This window comes from Artemia sp. Qi Xiang Cuo, chromosome 4 (genome assembly GCF_049724085.1).
Source record: "Artemia sp. Qi Xiang Cuo chromosome 4, ASM4972408v1, whole genome shotgun sequence".
In the NCBI taxonomy this organism is placed as follows: domain Eukaryota; kingdom Metazoa; phylum Arthropoda; class Branchiopoda; order Anostraca; family Artemiidae; genus Artemia; species Artemia sp. Qi Xiang Cuo.
Window position 1 is genome coordinate 46,562,441 of NC_142797.1, and position 24,208 is coordinate 46,586,648.

Genomic DNA, 24,208 nt, shown 5'->3' on the forward strand with positions numbered 1-24,208 from the left:
ACTACTACCGTCAGATTCAGCGTATCAGAAAACCCTATTACACAGGTTTCAAGCTCATATCTGCAAAAATCTGCAACTTTGTATTTTTTGCCAGAAGAAAAATATACGAATATAGAAGTTCGTTACGTAAGTTAATTTGTAAATTACGTCAGAACCAAATTTAGAGACAGCCATTTAGCAAAAGAAAAGTAAAATTTCTATGCAAATTTTGTTTACTTATTCAATGACGGTGAGCCAAAATAAAAGCTACATTAACTAAAAAACGATCAGAAATTAAATAAAAAAACAAGTTTTTTAAAATGAAAGTAAGGAGCACTATCAAAACTTGAGACGAAGAGAAAATATTCTTTTTATGTAAGGGTCTGATCCCTCCTCAACGCCTCGCTCTTGTCTCCAAAGTTTGACTTTGTCTCACAACTTAACTGTTTAAAACAATAAAAATTTTAGCGTAAAGAGCGAGGCGTTGAGGAGGGGACAGCCCCTTTCATATACGGAATAATTTCTGTTCGTTTTAAGTTTTGATGTCGCTCCTTACTTTCAGTTTAAAAAACTTGTTTTTTTTTATTTCTATACAAAGGACTGCCTGTTATAAGCAAGGGGCCTTGGGACAAAGAGTTATCTACCCCATGACTTTACAATATTTTCCTTTGCTTAATCGTTGTATGATGTATGGTCTGCATTATTATTCGTATTTATTTCTAATGAACAGTTGGTTGATTTCATCTTGCTGTTGACATCAATGCATTTGAAGGGGGAGGGGGGCAGTTAAACTAGAAGCGATTCTGAAAATGAATATTTTTTTGTAAAAAGAACGAATGAGGGAGGCTTTGAATAGATTGGGATGGAAGAGGAATGTGCTTCTGTGTTGGCCTCAGGCGGCTTGTTTCTGTGGTGAGTTGTTAGTAGTAGTAGTAATAGTTATTATATTGTTTAGATTAGACGTGGACATAGACTTCACTTTTACCTTCAGGAATCTTTCGTTTATAAATGTTTATAAAGGACTTATAATGTGCATGTACATTTTATATGACAGCCTAGTATCAAAGTCTTATCAGTTCAGCTGTCGAAGGACAGTTCTTAAAGTGGATATAGCCTTATGTAAATGAACTACAGGTCTAAAAGTAGACTTCATGCTATGGACCTACTTTACGTACTAGTATTTACGGAACTAATTTGTGTAGGCCTCAAGTTTTTACGAGTAGGGATAGACATTTTATGCTTGAATTTAAAATCCTGAGCTTGAAACTTGCAAAAATATATCAGGTCTAGTTCAGTGTCGGGGTTAAAAATCAGTTTTTTTTTTTTTTCTAGATACTTCTAGTTGCAAGTAAGGGTGTCATTAACCTTTTCTTATGGAAAGGGTTGGTGGGGATATTCAGACAAAATCAAACCATAAAGCCAAATGTCTATATATACTTAAATTAAATTACACAGAAAACGGTAGCGCTTAATATTTCTGACTATGAGTATGAACTTTCAATTTATATCCATCTTAATTGCTTATATGAAGAAGAAAACTATAATTATTAAGCAAAAAGTTGGACTAATTCTAAGTGAAATAGTGGAATCAGTAAACTTAGTTGCGCGGAACCATCAAGCGCATATTTGACTCTTGATTTCCCGAGATATTTGCAATCAGCATAGTCGATTTAGAGATATAAACCCCCATCAGACCAAAACTCAAACCAAGACCAGCTCAAACCAAATGGTTTGAACTGGTTTGAGTTCAACCATCTTGAACTCAAAATTACGTGAAGATGTACATATTTACGGAAGCTCAGCCAATCTTTGAAACGATTTGATCATTCTTTGATCATTCCAAATTAGCATATCAACCGGTTTAAAAATTGACTAATTTCCGTACAGTCATCTTCAGTTACTGTTAGTTAGGACTAAGCTCATAGGGTTGCTTGGATTAATCGACAGTATTTCGATTCAGAGTAAGACTCAATCGAACCTGAGGCTCGATTCTAGGGGAGTTGCAGCGGACCGAGGTGGTTGAGAACTATTTACACCTTGTTCCTAAGCAAATCACACCCCCCCCCCCCCCGCATAAGCCAAAATTTAAAAAAAAATCCAATTCGCACTAACAAATTTCATAAATAACCATCTATAATCAAAATGAGACGAAAATGAACTTGGAAGTTCTTGCTTCTGAAAGGATGACAAGTCTGTTTGGTGAAAACAGACCTAAGGTTTGGAGCTTTGTTTTAAGGGGAATTCAAGACCTCAGACAAACAAAACGATAAGGCCACTAAGCCCACTCTTCAAAATGAAGTTTTTTCAAAGTCAAAAGTTCAGCCCAATTTATTGGTGTATGCTTGGGATTTACAAGAAAAAGATTTTCAGGAAGCAGTTCAACATTTGTCCTCACTTTGAATCTTTTTCTATGGTAAAAGAAATGCTTGTAATTTCTTCCAGGGGTATTTTTCCAAAGCAAAAATCGTTTGGACAAAACCTACGTTTATTGTCTGTATAGATGCCAAAAACGGAGCATTTTATAGAGTATGTCCTTTGAAATGACAATGTTACCCCCATCACCGGCTTGAGGAAGCAAATGCACTTTCTCAGTCTTAAAAAATTGATCAGAACTTTTACAACGTAATAATTTGACTTAAATAATTTTTTGATCGAAGTCATACTTATCCAGTCACTGGCCTGCCTAGTCCGCATTCGTCACGTTTCAGAGTTGATCTACTTCAAGGTTTCAATTCTACTTCAAAGACTATTGATGAAAGTATTTTCAAAAAAATTATCAGTGGTTTTCTATTTGATATTTCAAATTTTAGCCCCCGGTACCCCCTGAAGGGCTAAAATACACCCCCTTAACAGCATGTCGTTACATTTTACTCTGTGACAATTTAACATTGAAACGACACTTTCTAAGCGATTGCATTGTTGTTGCGACATTAAATTGTCACATACTATAGCACACACTCTGTAACAGTTTAGAGGGAAGCTTTCTAGTTTTTTACGGTAAAAAGTCCCTGGAAAATCAAAAATTTAATAGACGGGCTAGTCTTTTTTTCAAAAAAGCAAAATGAATTGAGTATTTTTTTTTTCTTCTTCAAGGGAAAGACTGAGATCTATGTATGAAGCCAAAACACACCATCAAACCTATCCTACCTTAATCGATGTTTTATTGTTTTATAGTCATTTAGAGTTGAGGTAAAACTGAAAGTTTCAAGGGTAAGGCCTCTTGTTTTACCTTCATGCACTTTGCTCGTTTGTGCACTGAGTATCCTGCGTTACTAAGAAAGAATCTACCACGAGTGGCTTTATTCAGTGAGTATTGTAATTAAGGCAACCATCGTACCTACTTAAAACGCATCTCATTTTGTTAATAATTTTCCACCGTTTCTTCATCAGGCATAACTTTTTTCATTCAAGGAAAACCACATGTTTTAGAGTTTAAATTTTTGCAAATGCTATGTTTTTAACTGAACAATCGAAAATTACCTTCCCTTTTAAACCAATCCTCCAAGTTTTCAAATAATTAGGTTTTCCATGTGAATAGGCTACTCCTTTTGCACGTCAGTAGCGAAGCCTGTAGTAAGACGAAGAAAAATCGTAAAAGTCGATCTCTATATGGGATTTCTTTTTCATCTAAAATAAACATTTCCTAAAAATTATCAATTACAACTGTTCCATTTTCAGCAATGTTGCAGGAAAACTTACGTCTTTGGTTGCTTGTTTCTGCCAATCATCTCAACTGGAACAATAATTCTAATCTCCATTTCAAAAGAAATCGAATTTTCTCCGTTTTATTTTCGTCAAAAACGCCAAATAGATATTGGCTGAAAGCTTTTACATGCATTGCTTTTTGTTCGGAGCCGAACTATTTGAGGTGAAATTTGATGAATTATACAATAAGAGAGAGGTATTTCAGTAACACTCCGGATTGCGATTTGAACATCTAGAATTAAAGATTGGCGTGCTATACACTATCCGGATTAAAGGAAAATGTTGCAAGCAACCCTCAAAATGACTTAAATATATCAACTCTACTTTCGACAATTTTTGTCCCATGTAAGATTGTGGTTTAATAGCTGAATTCATGTATATTTTTGAACCAGTGCTCCATGTTTTTAATTTACTCGCAAAAAAGGACGAAACTTACATAAATTTGTGCAGCCATCACATTGCATATATGTCCAATTCCAATAACAATTCTTCCTGCCAGGACGATTGCAGAGTTAAATCCGTAGGCACTCAAAAGATATCCAATGAAATAGAATGGAGAGACCCTCAAAATGGTACCCTGTCGGCCGAATTTATTGGTAATAAGAAAAGCAAATATAGACCCAATTGTTGTACCAAGAGGTGTGCCACTAGCTAAAAAATAAAACAATCGACAGTTTATAATGCTGAAAGAAATTCAAATAACGACATAGAAACGTAAACAAGCTCAGACACATAATGGAAATTGGTTGACCATGGTTGGAGGCACAGTTGGGTACATGTACGCTCTGATAACTCAAAGGATGTTCTATTACGAAAAATGTGTTTTGGGTTCTTCAACTGTCATTAACAAGCTGTTTCTTGCAAACGAAAAGTCCTTTTAGGTCTTACGGTACAGTAAAGACAATTTTGTATCAAAATCTCTAATATTTAACTATCGTTGCAAGTAAGAAAAGGAGGCATGCTATATTTTGGGAAGAACTGCCAAGTCTATTGAGAAACCAATATGATATAGAAAAACAGAATATTTGAATGATCAGGCAAAAAATGTCGTTGACGTCTTGGCCACTTCCCCCCAGGCAGGCACAAAGAGAAGGCCTCTAGCCAGGGACGTAATTTTCTATGGGGCAAGGAGAGGGCAACTACCCCTCCAAGACCTCAGTTTGGTTTTTCCAATTTTTTTTTTCCAAAATCTTGTCAAAATCAAGAACTACCTGCATAATTCAAGCATCAACAGAAACAGATCAAACTGTTAGTAAATATTTACCTTTATAGTACTATAAAGTACCTTTATAGTACTTTTACAGAACTAAATAGTACCTTTATGGTACCAAATGGCTTATTTTTAGTTTATACTTTCATTTTTACTTGATTTTGGATAATTGGCTCCAAGCTTGCCCCCCCCCCCCCGAGGATTTTGACAAAATTCCGGCACTGTCTCTAGCCCGAGCCCACGAAGCGTCTAAGGTTTTTCACAACTATTCCTAAGACTTAAATAATCTTTAATACAAATAATCTTGTCTCTAAGGGAGATCTTCAGAACAGGATCAAACTATGGTTTATTAGCCAAATTTGTTTTTACTGAGAAGACTGTAGGTGCTTATCAATTCAAGTATTTTGATATTTTATGCTTTCGCGTGAATATTTTCGGTTTTGAGAAGCTCATTCCAAGTTTCACAACAATGCCAGTCTCCAAAGGAGATACTTATCCTTCAATTGATCGAAAAATAGCCTCGAATGTTAAGTAATAATGTTTAGCCTTATTGCCAATGCCAGGTACCATATCCATAGAAAACAGGTAGGACTTACCAAAAGTTGGAAGTAAGGAAGGTTTTTGTAGCCGTTCGACGTTGGACGGCTAATATTTGTTCTATACTAAAATTATGACCTGTTGAATCCATTTTAAAATTACTCTTACCCTAAATTAAATAAAAGACGAATTTTTTCAGACGAAAGTAAATAGTTACGGCAAGACTAAAAAAGAATAGAAGTTATCGCATACATGAAAGAGGATGTTGCCCCGTAAGCCACCGACCCATTACGCTAATTTTTCAAAATACCTTAGGTACTATTTATTGTCTCAGTAAAGCATAATTTAATTTTAAGGGTAAAGAGTAAGATGAGGATCCTAGGGATTGGTGACTCATTACTTTTACTTTAAGTTTTAATCTCACTCTTTACTTGCATTTAAAAAAGATAATTTCGGAGACCACACTGCCTTTCCATGACGATAAAATAAAAGTCCATAATAAAGTTTTACTTATATCAAAATAAATCAGTTTTACTACTGATGACGGTCAATGCATATGTGACCGAAATATCTGGTATTTTTTGTGAATTTTCTATACACTGTCTATTAAAAAGGATTTTATCCCTATTTTGAACTTTTATTTTATTTAAAACAGATGATTTTAATGAATATACTTACATTTTTCATATTATGTTCATTGTTATCATAAATATGAGAAGGGCTCACCCCCTCAATCCCCCACATTTTTCGTTAAAGTTTTGCTTAACATAACAGTATCATTCCAACTAAGAAACGCGTATCTCTAATTTTTTCTTCGGGCAGGGGTATGACATACCAAAACTTACTTTTCAGGTCGTAATATTTAAATTCCTAAGGGAGGGGTGATGGGATTCATCGGACAAATCTTACTGCCGGAAGATGCCCACACCAGCTTCATCTTTGGTGATTGGCGCCTCCTGTTTTCTATCCCCCTTTCCAAATCCCTGTTACCCGTTTAGCACAAATATCTTTCTTAAAATGAAAGGAAGTTTGGAGGCAAATTCCCCCTCCATATTGATCTAAAAAGCCTCTCATGAAAACTTGGTCCTTTTAAAACTTCAGACGCTCCGTCCCACACAAAATGATCTAACAGTCCCCCCCCCCTAAAAACAGTTGGGTGTGTCACTGTACAATAACTGTACAATACAATAACAATAACTGTACAGTACAATACTGTACACTACAATACAATAACTGTACAGTACAATAAGATGCAACTGTACATATACAATAACTGTACAGTACAATAACAATAACGTGAATATTTTCGGTTTTGAGAAGCTCATTCCAAGTTTCACAACAATGCCAGTCTCATAAGGGTGGGTGTAATGGGGGGGTGGGGTAAGCCACCCACCCATTACGCTAATTTTTCAAAATACCTTAGGTACTATTTATTGTCTCAGTAAAGCATAATTTAATTTTAAGGGTAAAGAGTAAGGTGAGGAGCCTAGGGATAGGTGACTCATTACTTTCATTTTAAGTTTTAATCTCACTCTTTACTTGCATTTCAAAAAGATAATTTCGGAGACCACACTGCCTTTCCATGACAATAAAATAAAAGTTCATAATAAAGTTTTACTTATATCAAAATAAATCAGTTTTACTACTGATGACGATCACTGTATATGTGACCGAAATATCTGGTATTTTTTGTGAATTTTCTATACACTGTCTATTAAAAAGGATTTTATCCCCATTTTGAACTTTTATTTTATTTAAAAAAGATGATTTTAATTAATCTACTTACATTTTTAATATTATGTTCACTGTTGTCATAAATATGAGAAGGGCTCACCCCCTCGATCCCCCACATTTTACGTCAAAGTTTTGCTTTACATAACAGTGACATTCCAACTAAGAAACGCGTATCTCTAATTTTTTCTTCGGACAGGGGTATGACATACCAAAACTTACTTTTCAGGTCGTAACATTTAAATTCCTAAGGGAGGGGGCTGGGATTCATCGGACATATCTTACTGCCGGAAGATGCCCCCACCAGTTTCATCTTTGGTGATTGGCGCCTCCTGTTTTCTATCCCCCTTTCCGAATCCCTGTTACCCGTTTAGCACAAATATCTTTCTTAAAATGAAAGGAAGTTTGGAGGCAAATTCCCCCTCCATATTGATCTAATTAGCCTCTCACGAAAACTTGGTCCTTTTAAAACTTCAGACGCTCCGTCCCACACAAATTGATTTACCAGTCCCCCCCCCTAAAAACAGTTTGGTGTGTCACTGTACAATAACTGTACTGCATAACCGTAAGTAAGACTGCGTGTAGGTTCTATATAATAAACATTTACTTGTTTTGACTCTACGCATGTTTAAAGACGACTGTGGCACCGCGTGGCACCGCGTAGTCCGCCTCTGAAACGTGAGGGGGTGGCTATTTATACATATTATTGAAAGTTCTGCTTCGTTTGAATATCTCATAATTTCTGCTCGACAGTATTTTGACCCTATGTGGGCCGAAAGTGGTTGTTTTGCGGCACAAAAGAGCGGAAATTGACACCTTTATGGGAGTAGAGAGGGGGTAACTATTTCGATACGAACAAGTGACCTACTTAGAGAGAGGACTAGAATCCGTGTACGAACAAGATCACGTGCCTCTTTCTAGGCCAATGAATTTACCGTGAATTTATGTAACAGGATGATATCGAAATCAACCTACGTAATAACTGTTTGTTATGATTCCAGACTTTTTTTTTATAAAATCCCCTTATCTGATAATTGATGATTCTTGAAGTAGAACTTTCATAGGGGATGAAACAAAGCTAGATATTATTCATATTTTAATTGGATTTTATGAAAGGAAATAAAAGAGTTAAAAGCGCGTAACAGTTAAGGTAAGTCTGAGAGGATGGCAAGTTTGAAATGTATCTGTGCACGGTTGCCAGAACATAGGAAACGTCAGAGATTAATTGAAATTTTAGGGGATTAGGGTTTTCTGTAAATTGTAAAATCCAGTTTATCAGTGCTACGAATAATTTATACATCCAGATACGATAATTTATTTGCACTTTTCAATTTCTAAGGTAAATTATAAATTTCGATCATATGTATTGGGGTAATCTAGAAAGCCCCGAAGTCCACTTTCCTCATAATTCCAGAGTGATATTACATCATTCATATAACACATCCAATAGACATGAGCCTTTTTTTCATATTCTTTTATTATTTTTGTGACTCGAGTTCAGAAGAACATTTTATCATATATTATTAGTATTTTCAAGGTTTTTTTGGTAGCCTTGATGGAGCATTTTCCTTCTAAATTAGCTACAATAGCAATACTCTCTATTTTTTTTTTAAACTTCTCGCTGTTTTCCAAATCATACCCGGACACATCCAAAATATAATTTGAGGTATCGGCCCTTTAAAATCCTGATTAATTGCATTAAAAACATGTAAATAAATACCAATATTTAAGGAATTGCAAAAACATGAAAATAGGGGGGAGGGGACATGGAAATGTCTGAGGTCAACAAAAGTACGATTTATCGAGAAAATATTAGAAAATTTCAAGATTATAGTATGAATGACATGCAAAAACATAAATACTACTGCTACTACTAGCAACTCAATGCAACATAAGGACACCTGAGGTCAATACAGATACGTTTTATCATGAAAAATATCTGTAAATGTTGAAGGTATAGTAAATAAGGCTTGCAAAACATGATAATGCTACTAGTATTAGCAACTTACTGCACTACTAAGCCATCTGAGCTGAACAAAAGTACGTTTTATCGAGAAAATATTAGAGAATTTATAGATTATAATATGAATGACATGCAAAAACATGAAATACTACTACTACTGCTATCAACTCACTGCAACATAAGGACACCTGAGGCCAATACAACTATGTTTTATCAAGAAAATATCTGAAAAGGACACCTGAGGCAAAAGCAAATACTTTTGATCAATAAAATATTTTAAAAGGTTTAACACATATTACAAATGGATTGCAAAAACATGATAATACAAATACAAATAGCGACTTTCTCCAGCTTGAAGACACTTGAAATCAATAAAGATATGTCTTATCGTGAAAATATCCTAAAATGTTGAAGGTATAGTAAGAGAGGCTTCCAAAAACATGTTAATACTACTACTACTACTGGCAACTCACTGCAGCATAAGGACACCTGAGGCCAATACAACTACGTTTGATCAAGAAAATATCTTAAAATGTTTAAGATATAGTACAAATGGATTGAAAAAAAATGAAAATAGAACTACTACTAGCAACTTGCTGCAACATAAGGACACCTGAAGTCAATATAGATACGTTTTATCAAGAAAAATATCTGAAAATTTTGAAGGTATTGTAACAAAGGCTTTCAAAAACATAATAATGCAACTAGTGCTAACGACTTACTGCGGTACTAAGCTACCCGATGTAAAAAAAAGTAGGGTTTGTAAAGATTACAAAGGAAAATTCACAAATTTTCGTTTTAATAGCATGCAAAAACATAACATACTACTACTACTACAAGAACATTACTGCAACATAAGGACACCCGAGGCCAACACAACTACGTATCATCAAGAAAATATCTGAAAATGTTTAAGATATAGTACAAATGGATTGCAAAAAACATGAAATTAGAACTACTACTAACAACTTGCTGCAAAATAAGGACACCTGAAATCATTACAGATATGTTTTATCATGAAAAATATCTGAAAATGTTGAAGGTATAGCACCAAAGGCTTGCAAAAACATGATACTCCTACTAGTAACAATAACTTACTGCACTACTAAGCCATCCGAGGTCAAAAAAAGTACGTTTTATCGAGAAAATATAGTATGAATGACATGCAAAAATATGAAATACTACTACTACTAATAGCAACTCACTGCAGCATAAGGACACCTGAGGCCAATACAACTATGTTTTATCATGAAAATATCTGACAATGACACCTTGAGGCCAATATAGCTACGGTTTATAAAGAATATATCTGAAAATGTTTAAGATATAGTACAAATGGATTGAAAAAAACATGAAAATAGAGCTACTACTAGCAACTTGTTGCAACATAAGGACACCTGAAGTCAATACAGATACGTTTTACCATGAAAACATCTGAAAATATTGAAGGTATAGTATGAATAGCTTGCAAGAAACATGATAATACTACTAGTACTAACAAATGACTGCACTACTAAGCCATCTGAGGTCAACAAAAGTGCGCTTTATCAGGAAAATATTAGAAAGTTTATAGATTATAGTATGAATGACATGCAAAACATGAAATACTACTACTAATACTACTACTAGCAACTCACTGCAACATAAGGACACTTGAGGCCAATACAACTACGTTTTATCAAGAGAATATCTGAAAATGTTTAAGATATAGTACAAATGGATTGCAATTCTAAATTTTTCCATAGAAGATAGAAAAAAGTTATACTTAGATTGTGAATATTCGCCATGAAGATAAAAAGTTCCACTTTAATTCTAAGTTTTCTCAATGAAGTGAAGAAAAGTTCAAGTTCTCTTCTGAATTTTCTCGATGAAAAGAAATAAGTTACAGATCAACTCTATTTTTTTCCAGAGAAAATAAAAAGATTCCACATCAGTTCTGAATTTTCTCAAAGATATGAAGAAAAAAATTTAAAATTATGTTCTAAATTTCTTATTAAAGATAGAAAAAAGTTATACTATGATTGTGAATATTCGCCATGAAGTTAAAGAGTTCCACTTTAATTCTGAGTTTTCTCAAAGAAGTGAGTAAAAGTTCAACTTCTGTTCTCAAGATAAAAAGTTCCACTTTAATTCGGAGTTTTCTCAATAAATTGAAGAAAAGTTCAAATTCTCTTCTGAATTTTCTCAAAGAAAAAAAGGAAAAAAGTTGTGCACGTACTTATAGTAATTAACAGGATTAAAAAGAGTTCCGTATAATTTCTGAGTTTCATCAAAGAGTCGAAGAAAAGTAGAATTTTTCTGCCGAAGATAAAAAGTCCCACGCCGAGCGAGTTTTTTCCGAATAATTTAAAGACCATTTCAAGCTACCTTTTGAATTTTTTCAAAGAAAAAAATAAGTTGCTTATCGATTGTAATTTTTTCTGGCGAACATAAAAAGGTTCCGTTTTAGTTCTTTTTTTTCTCAAAGAGGTGAAAAAATTTAATGTTTTGTTCTAAATTTCTCCTCAAAGATAGAAAAAAGTTATATTATGATCGCCAATAATCTATAAGAACAAAACGAGTATCGTTTTAAATCAGATCATTCTCAAAAAAGTAAAGAAATATTCAATTTCTCGTCAAGAAATTTATCAACAAAAAGAAATTATTTGCTGATTAATTCTAATTTACTAAAGATAAATAAAAAGAAAAAAAACTTCCACTTCAGTTCTGATTTTCTCAGAGGTGAAAAAATTTAAAGTTCTGTTTTAAATTTTGCTGTTGAAGATAGAAAAAGTTGTGATTTGGTTGCGAATATTCTCCATGAAGATAAAAAGTTGCACATTAGTTAAAATTTTTCTCAATGAAGGAAAGAAAAGTTCAAGTTCTCTTCTGAAAAATTTCTCAATGAAAAAGTTAGAGATCAATTCTAATTTTTGAAAAATAGAAGGGTTCCTCTTTTCATTTCTGAATTTTCTCCAAAAAAAATTACAGATCAATTCTAATTTTTTGCGATGAAAATAAAAATGTTCCACTTCAGTCCTGATTTTTCTCAAAGAAATGAAAAAAATTTTAAGTTCTGTTCTAAATTTCTCGTAAAAGATAGAAAAAGTTATACTTTGATTGCAAATATTCGCCATGAAGATAAATAGTTCCATTTTAATTCCAAGATTTCTCAAAAAAAGAAAAAAATTAAAGTTCAATTCTAATTTTTTCCAAAGAAAATAAAAAGGTACCACTTCAGTTCATAATTTTCTCAAAGACATAAGAAATTTAAAGTTCTGTTCTAAATTTTCCATAGAAGATAGAAAAAAGTTATACTTTCATTGTGAATATTCTCCATGAAGATAAAAAGTTCCACTTTAATTCTAAGTTTTCTCAACGAAGTGAAGAAAAGTTCAAGTTCTCTTCTGAATTTTCTCAATGAAAAGAAATAGGTTACAGATCAATTCTTTGATTTTTTTTTCAATAAGTTACTAATTATATTTTGGATTTTAAAAATCCTAGTGCTGAAAGCCTTACTCAGAATAATTTTTGATCGTGTAGAATTCTACTTATTCCAATTTCTGTTTGTTTCGGTTTTCATTTATTTATTGATGGTAACTTGTGGTAGTTCTATGCTTGGTAAACTACTTGATTCTATTTTTGTTCATTTTTGAATTAATGGAGTTATTTAAAAAAAAATTTAAAACTTATTTTATGCAAAAATTTTTTTTTGAAGAAACCTGATATGTGATTCAGCGACTAAGTCTAACTTTGCTAATTATAAATTGCTGACAAATGACTTACAGTTTCGAGACTACAGCTTCAGATATGACTTCAAGTCGTATTTTTGAAAGAATATGAAATCTTAAAATTAAAAAAAAAATGTCAGTGACTCAATATTACTAAAACATTAAAGTTGGGTTTTATTCATTTTTAAGATTAATTTAGTCTAGGTTACGTGCGCTTACGTAACCTAGACTAAATGGCCTCTGGTGTCCTTATGTTGCAGTGATTTGCTAGCAGTAGTAGTAGTAGTATTTCATGTTTTCTCATGTCATTCATGCTTTTATATACAAAGGTTCTAACATTGTCTCGAAGAGATGTACTTTGTCTGACCTCAGATGGCATAGTAGTTCAGTAAGTTGTTGGTAATATAAGTATCATCCTATTTTTGACAGCCTCTCTTACTACAGCTTCAGAAATTTAATATATTTTTCATGATAAAACGCATCTGTATTGACCTTGGGTGTCCTTATGTTGCAGCAAGTTGCTAGTAGTAGTTCTATTTTCATTTTTTTTTTTTTTTGCAATCCATTTGTACTATATCTTAAACATTTTAAGATTTTTTTCCTGATAAAACGTAATTGTATTGACCTCTGGTGTCCTCTTGTTATAGTGATCTGTTAGTAGTAGTAGTATTATTTCATGTTTTTGCATGTCATTCATACTATAATCTATAACATTTCTAATATTTTCTTAATAAATCGTACTTTTGTTGACCTCAGATGGCTTAGTAGTGCAGTAAGTTGTCAGTACTAGTAGTAATATCATGTTTTTGCAAGTCTTTCGTTTACTATACCTTCAACATTTTAAGATATTTTCATGATAAAACGTATCTGTATTAACCTCAGGTGTCCTTATGTTGCAGAAAATAGCTAGTAGTAGTTTTATTTCATGTTTTTTGCAATCCATTTGTACTATATCTTAAACATTCTCAGATATTTTCTTGATAAAATGTAGCTGCATTGACCTCAGGTGTCATTTTCAGATATTTTCTTAATAAGACATAGCTGTATTGATCTCTGCTGTCCTTATGTTGCAGGGAATTTCTAGCAGTAGTAGTTGTATTTCATGTTTTGCAAATCATTAAAACTATAATCTGTAAAGTTTCTATTAATTTTTTGATAAACGTAATTTTGTTGACCTCATATGCCTTTGTACGGGGGTAATTTGTTATTACAAGTAGTATTATCGGGTTTTTGCAGGCATTACTTAATGTAGCTCCAAATTTTCTGATATTTTCATGATAAAACGTATCTGTATTCATCTCAGGTGTCTTTATGTTGCAGCAAGTTGCTAGAAGTAGTTCTATTATTTTTTTTTTTTTGTAATCAATTCGTACTATATCTTAAACATTTTCAGATATTCTCTTGATAAAACGTAGTTGTATTGGCCTCAGGTGTCCTAATGTTGCAGTGAGTAGCTAGTAGTAGTAGTAGTATTTATGTTTTTGCATGTCATTCATACTATAATCGATAAATTTTTTAATATTTTCTCGATAAATCGTACTTTTGTTGACCTCAGACATTTCCATGTCCCCTCCTCCCAATTTTCATGTTTTTGCAATAGCTTAAATATTGGTATTTATTTACATGTCTTTAATGCAATTAATCAGGATTTTAATGGGCCAATACCTCAAATTATATCTTGGATGTGTCCGGGTATGATTTGGAAAACAGCCAGAAGTTTAAAAAAAAAATAGAGGGTATTGCTATTGTAGCTAATTTAGAAGGAAAATGCACCATCAAGGCTACCAAAAAAACCTTGAAAATACTAATAATATATGATAAAATGTTCTTCTGAACTCGAGTCACAAAAATAATAAAAGAATATGAAAAAAAGGCTTAAAGTGAACTAGTACAGCCGTAAGCATATTTCATGTCATTTTGAGAAAAAGTAAACTAAAAGGCATCCCAAGGTAGTTTTTGGCCCAAAGTCACACGGTTTATCGAAATTACATTGACAAGGATTTCGCTTAAGGTCAACTGTAACATATATAAAAGTCCCAAGCTTCCCATATTTGGAAACTGGTTACGTACAAATTTCAAACCTTTGCTTTATTCTCAAAAATCGCACATATATAATTCGCTAGATTTAGTGGAAAAACTTAAACCTCCCTAGTCAAAATTTGTAACATGTATTCAATCTATTTCCAGTCCCATAATTCTTTTTATCAACAAAAAAAAATAGTCTCCCTATGAGAGCAATGCTATCCGAATTATTAGCAAACATTTATGTAGAACGCCGTGAAAATTGAGACTTAAATTCATATTTTTTAAAACATGTCTATTGGGGGTGTTATATGGATGATACAATATTACTCTGGAATTATGAGGAAAGTGGACTTCGGGGCTTTCTAGATTGCCCTAATACTTATGATCGAAATTTACAATTTACCTAAGAAATTGAAAAATGCAAATAAATTATCGTTTCTGGATGTATTAATTATTCGTAGCACTGATAAACTGGATTTTACAATTTACAGAAAACCCTAATCCCCTAAAATGTCAATTAATGTCTGACGTTTCCTATGTTCTGGCAACGGTGCACAGATACATTTTAAACTTACCATCCTCTCAGACTTACCTTAACTGTTACGCGCTTTTAACTCTTTTATTCCCTTTCATACAATTCAATTAAAAATATGAATAATATCTAGCCTTGCTTCATCCCCTATGAAAGTTCTACTTCAAGAATAATATTTAATCAGATACGAGGATTTTATAAAAAAAAAGTCTGGAATCATAACAAACAGTTATTACGTAGGTTGATTTCGATAGCATCCTGTTACATAAATTCACGGTAAATTCATTGGCCTAGAAAGAGGCACGTGATCTTGTTCGTACACGGATTCTAGTCCTCTCTCTAAGTAGGTCACTTGTTCGTATCGAAATAGTCCCAATTCAGATGTAAAATAGCTTAAAATATGTCGATTCATACCAATTTCATATTGTTTTATTTAAACTAAAAAATCCTGGTAATTTCATTTCAAAAAATAGCAAACAAAAAACTTTCAGCTCACAAAAAAATTTTGTGACGATTATTACAATTGTCACTTGTATTGTATTGAAGTCATTTAGCCTAACAATCCTCTGAAAACAATCCAAAGAAAACATTTCATATTTTTCGGTGTTGAGCAGTTTGTTCTTGATGATTCAGATGATCTAAGACGATGATTCTGGAGCTTTTAGAAACTTTTATACTAGCCTAGTATGAAATCACCAGAAATCACAACACCTACAGAGCTACAGAAAAGCTAAAAGTTTAAAGAATTCTTGCTTTACTAGGTTGTCATTCAGTATTACAAATATAGGTTCACAACATGCAAAGATCTTTATTTCGACTTTGGTGTATGGAACTAAAGTGAATTGAAAATAACATTTTCCATAGACTATATGAAACAAATACATGCAAAAAACTGTTTAATTCTAGAATTATTGAATAAATACTGTTGTGTGAAAAGGAGCATTAGAACCTACAATATCCCCTTGAAATGATTCCTTTCCCTATGCCATGTGATCATTGGTTCGACAGAATCACCCCTAATAATAATAATAAAAAAAAATAGCAAACGAACAAACAGAAAAACCCGCAACGGAATCCTCATAAAAATACTAAAAAAATTATAAAAATTCATTGCACATAGGAGATTGAAATCTTCGGTAAAAGGCTTCGGATTTACTGAATTTAATAATATAATTGTTTTTAGGGATGTTTTCCCCCTTTCGTTAGAGTTGTTTTTGCCTATTTTTGGCATTGTGAAACGTGCTGAAGTCCACTTTCCCGGATTCGTTAAAAAGTAAAGAAAAAGATTATTTCTCCCAAGAAATCAGTTTTTTGAAACAGATTATAATATATCAGTTTTTTGCACGAACATATACTGATCAAACTTTCTAAGTATTATTTTTGAAAGGACCTTTTTTTATTTTGAAAAAAAAGTAGTTCAAGGCTCTGAAATAGGCGTTCAACGCATTACTCTTACCTATCCACTGAAATTCTTCTTCTGATGCGGTAAAATTTCCATCTTGCTTCATTTTTGGTATAGCTGGTGAGGCCCAACCATCGTCATAACCTAAACCAACAGACCCAACAGAGACGCAGATAGTGGCAAGTAGCTGAAACATAAACCAAAAATGTTTATCCAATGTCATGAGAAACAGCAGAGGCTTAATTAAAGAAAACTATAAAGTCTGTTAGATTATCAATTTTTAGGGTTCCTTTATACCTTTCTTATGCAAAATAGCAAGGATTTAAGGGATCCATAGCCTGCATTTGGGGGATGGTTTTTAACCCGTCCTGTGAGGTTCCAACAGACCGACATTCCAGGGAGGGGGAATCCACAGAACTATAATATTATTAAGATTGAGAAACAATAATACAACTCATATGCAAGTTTTCATTAATCGGTAATCTTATTTTCAGATGCACACGTCAGGATAAAATGGGAGCGTGCCATCAGAAACCATTTCTTTAGCCAACCTCCAAGCACTAGTTCCAAGAACTAAGAGGACCATTTTTATTAACGGGCTTTATTCTTGCCTCTTTTTATATTAGCATGCTTCATTTGTTTTACATTAATCAGTATTAAGTTTGAAAAGTGCAGGTTCAACATCAACGGAAAGAGTTTGGGGGAATAGGGAGTTTGAAAGTTAAGAATGGGGCTCGTATTCAGGGTTATTCATGTTCCTCCTTAAAGTTTGCTCTTAAAGTCGTGTTTAAAAACTCGTTTACTTAATTTTACTCGACATTCTGATGGATTAAGAGGGGGTAATGGTTCCTCAACGCCCCAATGTTTACGCTCAAGTTTAACTATCGCTTTTTAAAATAAGTCGTATCATTCCCGAAATACTGAGATAAAATAACTCAACTTTAGAAAAAAACATGGTGGTTGAGGGGGAACCCTCATATCTAGGGTAATTTCTGTTCTTTTAAATTTTAACGTCGCTATTTTCTTGCATACAATTTTCTTTCTATAAATATTGACAAGAGTGGGTGAATTTTTTTTTCTTTGACTATTCCTCCCTATGAAGAAAGGGTGGGTGTGAATTGCTCCCCTCTATATTGACCAGAAAAACAAAGTTTCCTCCCATCTGGGACCGGAGAAAAAGCAGGTTGTACCCAAACGGGGTGCAATATAGAGGGGGCTCCCCTCTATATTGACCAGAAAAACAAAGTTTCCTCCCATCTGGGACCGGAGAAAAAGCAGGTTGTACCCAAACGGGGTGGAAAGACGTCAAAAGAAAGAATTTAAAGAAAATTGGAGATTCAGGGGAGGGGAGGGGTAAAGCTTTGAATATATTGGGGTGCAAAACGATTTTATACAGCTGTTTTGGCCTCAGGGGACTTTATGCTGCAGCGAGTTATTGATAGTAGTAGAGCGTCCCTCAGAATTTGAGCGCCACCCAAAACAAGGTCATACTTATTTGACTGTTCGATCTTTGATTTCGACACATTTAGGTACACAAGAAAAATTGCTTGAATTTTTCAGACAATTTCCGTACGATGAAATTTATACTAGGATGGGAGGAGAGACGTTTTGGTTGGGGTGCCAATTCTAAAAGACGCGAAAGCAACTATGTTATGTGGTAAATAAAGAATCTGACAAAAGAGATTCCTGAGGACCAAGGTAAAAAGCCCCCTTAAACAGAAAAACCTAACAAAATTTCACATTATGGCAGATTCAAAAATATATAAACAGTTAAATACACTTAGATTTATTGGCCCTTTTCATCCACTTACCCACTTATTTAGTGCTTTTTGCGTTTTTCTTATTTTGCTCCGCTTGTTTTTTGTACTTACCGGGTAAGAAATAAATTATTAATATTAAAATACACAAAACATTCTGCCGGTACGAATATTTTCCCTTCGACACTTCAGAGGTTTTTGGCTGGTATTGGAAAACGTATGCGTCTAACCTGGACTAACTTATTTAGATTCTAAATGAACTACGTAAGATAACGAACATCCGAAATTTAATCAAACAGTTCGTGGTAACGAACTGTAAGTAAGGAGCGACCCGGCTCAATGGTAACCGAAAGTCCAAAAAACAGAATTTTGATACCAATAGATGCATCAAAAGAATCAGATTTTAATTTTGATTTCAAATATATAAGTTTCATCAAGTTTAATCTTACCCATCAAAAGTTACGCGCCTGAGAAAATTTGGCTTATTTTCGAAAAAAGGGGAAAAGACCCCCTAAAAATTATAGAACCTTAATGAAAATCACACCATCATATTCAGCGTATCAGCGAAACCTACTGTTGAGGTTTCAAGCTCCTATCTACAAAAATGTGGAATTTTCCATTTTTTACCAGAAGAAAGATCACGAATGCGTGTTTATTTTTTTTTTTGTTTTTTTTTTTTTTTTTTTCTTTTCCCCAGGGGTAATCGTATTGACCCAGTGGTCCTAGAATATCGTAGGAGGGCTCATTGGAACGAAAATTAAAAGTTCTAGTGCCCTTTTTAAGTGACCAAAAAAAATGGAGGGCAACTAGGCCCCCTCCTACGCTCATTTTTTTCCCAAAGTCACCCAATTAAAATTTTGAGATAGCCATTTTGTTCAGCATAGTCGGAAATCTGATAAACTTGTCTTTTAGGATGAATTAATCCCCCACAGTTCCCAGGGGAAGGGCTTCAAGTTATGAACTTTGCCCATTGCTTACATATTGTATTGGTTATTGGGAAGTATTCAGACATTTTCAGGATGGATTTTTTTTCTAGGGGGGGGGGGCGGGCGGCGGGGGTTACTCGGGATAATCTTTCCGTGGAGGATGTTTCTTTGGGGTAAGGGACGTTTTTATGAAGGGGGACCGGATTTCCAAGCATTATTTAAAAAACGATCAGAAATTAAATTTAAAAATACAAGTTTTTTCAACTGAAAGTAAGACGCAACATTAGAACTTAAAACGAACAGAAATTATTACGTATAGGAGGGGGTTCACTCCCAATTCAATACCTCGCTCTTTACGCTACAGTTTTTTTTTTAGTGCTTTCAAAAGAGCTATCTATTCTAATTAAACGGCCTTTGTGATTCAGGGGTTTGTGAATTAAACAAAATTTTAACTTTTAACGCAAAGAGCGTGGTATTGACTAAAGGGAGAACCCCCTCATATACGTAATAACATATACGTAATAAAAAAAAAACAATAAAAAAAACAAGCGATACGGCTCAATAGTAATCGAAACTTTTAAAAACGAAATTTTGATGTCAATAAATGTATCAAAAGAAGGGGCTTATAATACTGATTCTAAATATATAAATTTTATTAAGTTTTGTATTACTCATCAAAGGCTACGAGCCTGAGAAAATTTACCTGATTTTTTCAAGTGGGGAGAAAAATCCCCTACAAGTGAAAGAATTTTAATGAAAATCACACCGTCAGATTCAACGTATCAGAAAACCCTATTACATAGGTTTCAAGCTCATATCGGCAAACATCTGTAACTTTGTATTTTTTGCCAGAAGAAAAATATACGAATATAGAAGTTCGTTACGTAAGTTAATTTGTAGATTACGTCAGAACCAAATTTAGAGACAGCCATTTAGCAAAAGAAAAGTAAAATTTTTATGCAAATTTTGTTTACTTATTCAATGACGGTGAGCCAAAATAAAAGCTACATTTTAATGAAATTCACACCGTCAGATTCAACGTATCAGAAAACCCTATTACATAGGTTTCAAGCTCATATCGGCAAACATCTGTAACTTTGTATTTTTTGCCAGAAGAAAAATATACGAATATAGAAGTTCGTTACGTAAGTTAATTTGTAAATTACGTCAGAACCAAATTTAGAGACAGCCATTTAGCAAAAGAAAAGTAAAATTTTTATGCAAATTTTGTTTACTTATTCAATGACGGTGAGCCAAAATAAAAGCTACATTTTAATGAAATTCACACCGTCAGATTCAACGTATCAGAAAACCCTATTACATAGGTTTCAAGCTCATATCGGCAAACATCTGTAACTTTGTATTTTTTGCCAGAAGAAAAATATACGAATATAGAAGTTCGTTACGTAAGTTAATTTGTAAATTACGTCAGAACCAAATTTAGAGACAGCCATTTAGCAAAAGAAAAGTAAAATTTTTATGCAAATTTTGTTTACTTATTCAATGACGGAGAGCCAAAATAAAAGCTGCATTTTAATGAAAATCACACCGTCAGATTCAACGTATCAGAAAACCCTATTACATAGGTTTCAAGCTCATATCGGCAAAAATCTGTAACTTTGTATTTTTTGCCAGAAGCAAAATATAAGAATATAGAAGTTCGTTACGTAAGTTAATTTGTAAATTACGTCAGAACCAAATTTAGAGACAGCCATTTAGCAAAAGAAAAGTAAAATTTTTATGCAAATTTTTTTTGCTTATTCAATGACTGTGAGCCAAAATAAAAGCTACATTTTAATGAAAATCACACCGTCAGATTCAACGTATCAGAAAACCCTATTACATAGGTTTCAAGCTCATATCGGCAAACATCTGTAACTTTGTATTTTTTGCCAGAAGAAAAATATACGAATATAGAAGTTCGTTTCGTAAGCCATTTTCTTAATTACGTCAGAACCGAATTTAGAGACAGCCATGTAGCAAAAGATAAGTAAAATTTTAATGCAAATTTTGTTTACTTATTCGATGCCTGCGAGCCAAAATAAAAGCTGCATTAACTAAAAAATGATCAGAAATTAAATAAAAAAAAAACAAAGTTTTTTAAATTGAAAGTAAGGAGCCACATTAAAATTTAAAACGAACAGAAATTATTCTGTACATGAAAGGGGCTGTCCCCTCCTCAACGCCTCGCTCTTTACGCTAAAGTTTGACTTTCTCACAACTCTATTTTTGTTAAACAATAAAAACTTTAGCGTAAAGAGCGAGGCTTTGAGGAGGGGACAGCCCCTTTCATATACGGAATAATTTCTGTTCGTTTTAAGTTTTAATGTCGCTCCTTACTTTCAGTTTAAAAAAATTTTTTTTTTTTTATTTAATTAAAGAAACAGGACGAGAGCCAAAAGCTGTCTCTATTTCCCCTTTTTGTAGTGGTTTTCACAACAAAAGAGAAGAGATTTGACAAAAGAGAACAAGAGTGAGATTTAGATGAACCTAAAAATAATACAATGCATTTAGCAACAAGTTCCACATATATCCTACATAGGTAATACCAGCGGTGTTAATTCACGAAAATGTTGGGGGAGGGGGGGGATGTCAAGTTTATTTATCAAAATCTAGAGGGGACTCCCCTGGAGGGGAGGCGAAAGTATAAAAAAGGCTATTTTTCAATGAAAAGGCCAAAAAATGTATTTTCTAAACCTAAACGAGGAGGAAATATAGTGAGAAATTACCCCCCCCCCCTTATTGGTGGCACTGAAAAACCATACAAATAAAATGGCCCCTTTCCCACAATTTCTGTGGTTTTTACAGCATTTTTAGATGAAGTTAAAATTAATATACAAATATAGTAAACATCAATTCACACCTACAATATGTAAAAGACACAAACAAATTTGACTTGAAGCAATGGTTTTTATTATCATTAAAATTCTCACCCAAATTAATTTTTTTTATCTAATCTCGTTCTGGGAAGAGGATTAAAAAGTACCCCTATTTGGTGCAATTATTTACAAGTTGGAAGTGGTGAATCCAGGGGGCACTCCCCCCCCCCTCCTAACGTAGTCTAGAGTAGTGTAATTTACTTAATTAACGCAAGTTTGCGTTAATTAAACTTGCTCCTAATGCAAGTTTATCGGATCAACCTATTTTGCCCCCCCCCCCTAAAAAAAATCCTGGATCCGCCCCTGCAGGTTGGCCCCAGTAAAGTCTTTAAATTATTCTTAATCTACTCATCGTAATTACAATATTATTAATCCATCCTAATCTACTTTTTATGCTCCAATTCTTCGAACTTTAGGAAGTAAATTCCTTCAAAAGAAAGGTATGAGTTATACAAAATAAATAACTAGGACATTGAAACTAGAAAAAAATACCGTTTTGATTAGGGCTAATCTGTAAAATAATTCCCAAAGCTGTATTTACAGTAATATAATCAAATAAACATACCTGTGGCAGAAGTTTGTACAAAAACCCACAAGATTTGGTCATATTTGCTCTTTCCTATTGACCGGTGTTAGGCCGACTGAGGAATGAACTTGGAATCACTTTTGATGTACCTGCTATGCCACTAAATATTACGAAAGATCACCTGGATTTTGTCCTTGCCCTGAGCGATTTGAAGAAATTTGTGGGAAAGTAGTATACCTGGATTACTCTTAATTTCAAAAACGGGGTTTTGAATAAACTGGATTCATTAAATATATTTGTCGGATTAAGGAATAAGGAGTGGAACAAATAGGATTTTTTAGATCTTTGACACGTTTACAATGACGGACGCTAATTAGAATTAAATAATGAAAATAATTCCGAAAAAAAGGTTTCTACAGAAACGTAAAATGTAATATTAAAACTAGCAATAAGCAGAAATAATCACACAATATGCCGAAATTAAAGCAAACAAACACGACAAAGAATAAATAAATGAAATCCAAAACCAAGGGAAATTAAAACTGATAATAAAGTCAATTTGAAAACAAACCAAATTTCTCGCAAATAGTAGCTGGATTGCTACTCCCTTCAGACCCTAGAGGGCAAAGTGTCATTCGTGCTTTACGAGAAAATGATGTATATTTTGAACAGTCTGTTTTACGTAAGAAAAAACGAATAAAGCTTTCATGAAAAAAAATTCTTAAAATAAATATCCCTAAAAAGGTCTTTTTAAAATCTATGGTGGAAAACAAATCTAGCCAGCAAATACTCCCCGTCTGCCCCCTGTGGAGGCCATTGAAAGTGTTGAAAATTGATTGCTAAATCGTACTCTTATTACGTTAATTGCCAATTTTGCTAATTTTTAAATCCAATTGCTGCAACATCTCAGGTAGGAAAAATAAAATCAGTTTCTGTCTAGTTTTAAATAAATGGTCTAGCATATCCTTGTGTGTGTCCGCCTTAAGATTTGTTAAAACGTGAAAAAATTGACCTGTCCAGCTATATAGTTTTCATTCAGTGGGTAAAAATCGTTCAAAAAATGATATTTCAAGCGAAATACACGATGATAAAACTTGCATTAATTGGATAACGATAGAGGACTTTCTTTGTGATAAAATTTTTGATGCACTAGACATTGATAAAGGTATGTCTTTCGGCTATGATTACGGAATGATGTTTTGATTACAATAGAATTGGATGTATCACACGAAAGAAGTCAAGTTTGGTTAATGCTAATGAAATGTAATAAAATAAGATGAATATATAATAGTTTCGAAACAAATTTGGGCTATATATTTGCGCATT

The 24,208-nt window shown here is 33.3% G+C and overlaps 1 protein-coding gene across 1 annotated transcript in view; it reads right to left on the reverse strand.

The window, feature by feature from the left end:
• The window catches only part of LOC148953167 (facilitated trehalose transporter Tret1-like), a 24,019-nt gene extending 958 nt beyond the window's left edge, over nucleotides 1-23,061 (reverse strand). Inside the window, exons 1-3 of the mRNA XM_089087893.1 lie at nucleotides 22,922-23,061; nucleotides 16,849-16,981; nucleotides 4,121-4,335 (exon numbers count right to left, since the gene is read on the reverse strand). Of these exons, the coding sequence (XP_088944019.1) occupies nucleotides 4,121-4,335; nucleotides 16,849-16,981; nucleotides 22,922-22,963 (390 nt within the window). The 5' untranslated portion in view covers nucleotides 22,964-23,061. The remainder of the gene's footprint in view (nucleotides 1-4,120; nucleotides 4,336-16,848; nucleotides 16,982-22,921) is intronic.
• Between the last annotated feature and the right edge of the window lie 1,147 nt (nucleotides 23,062-24,208).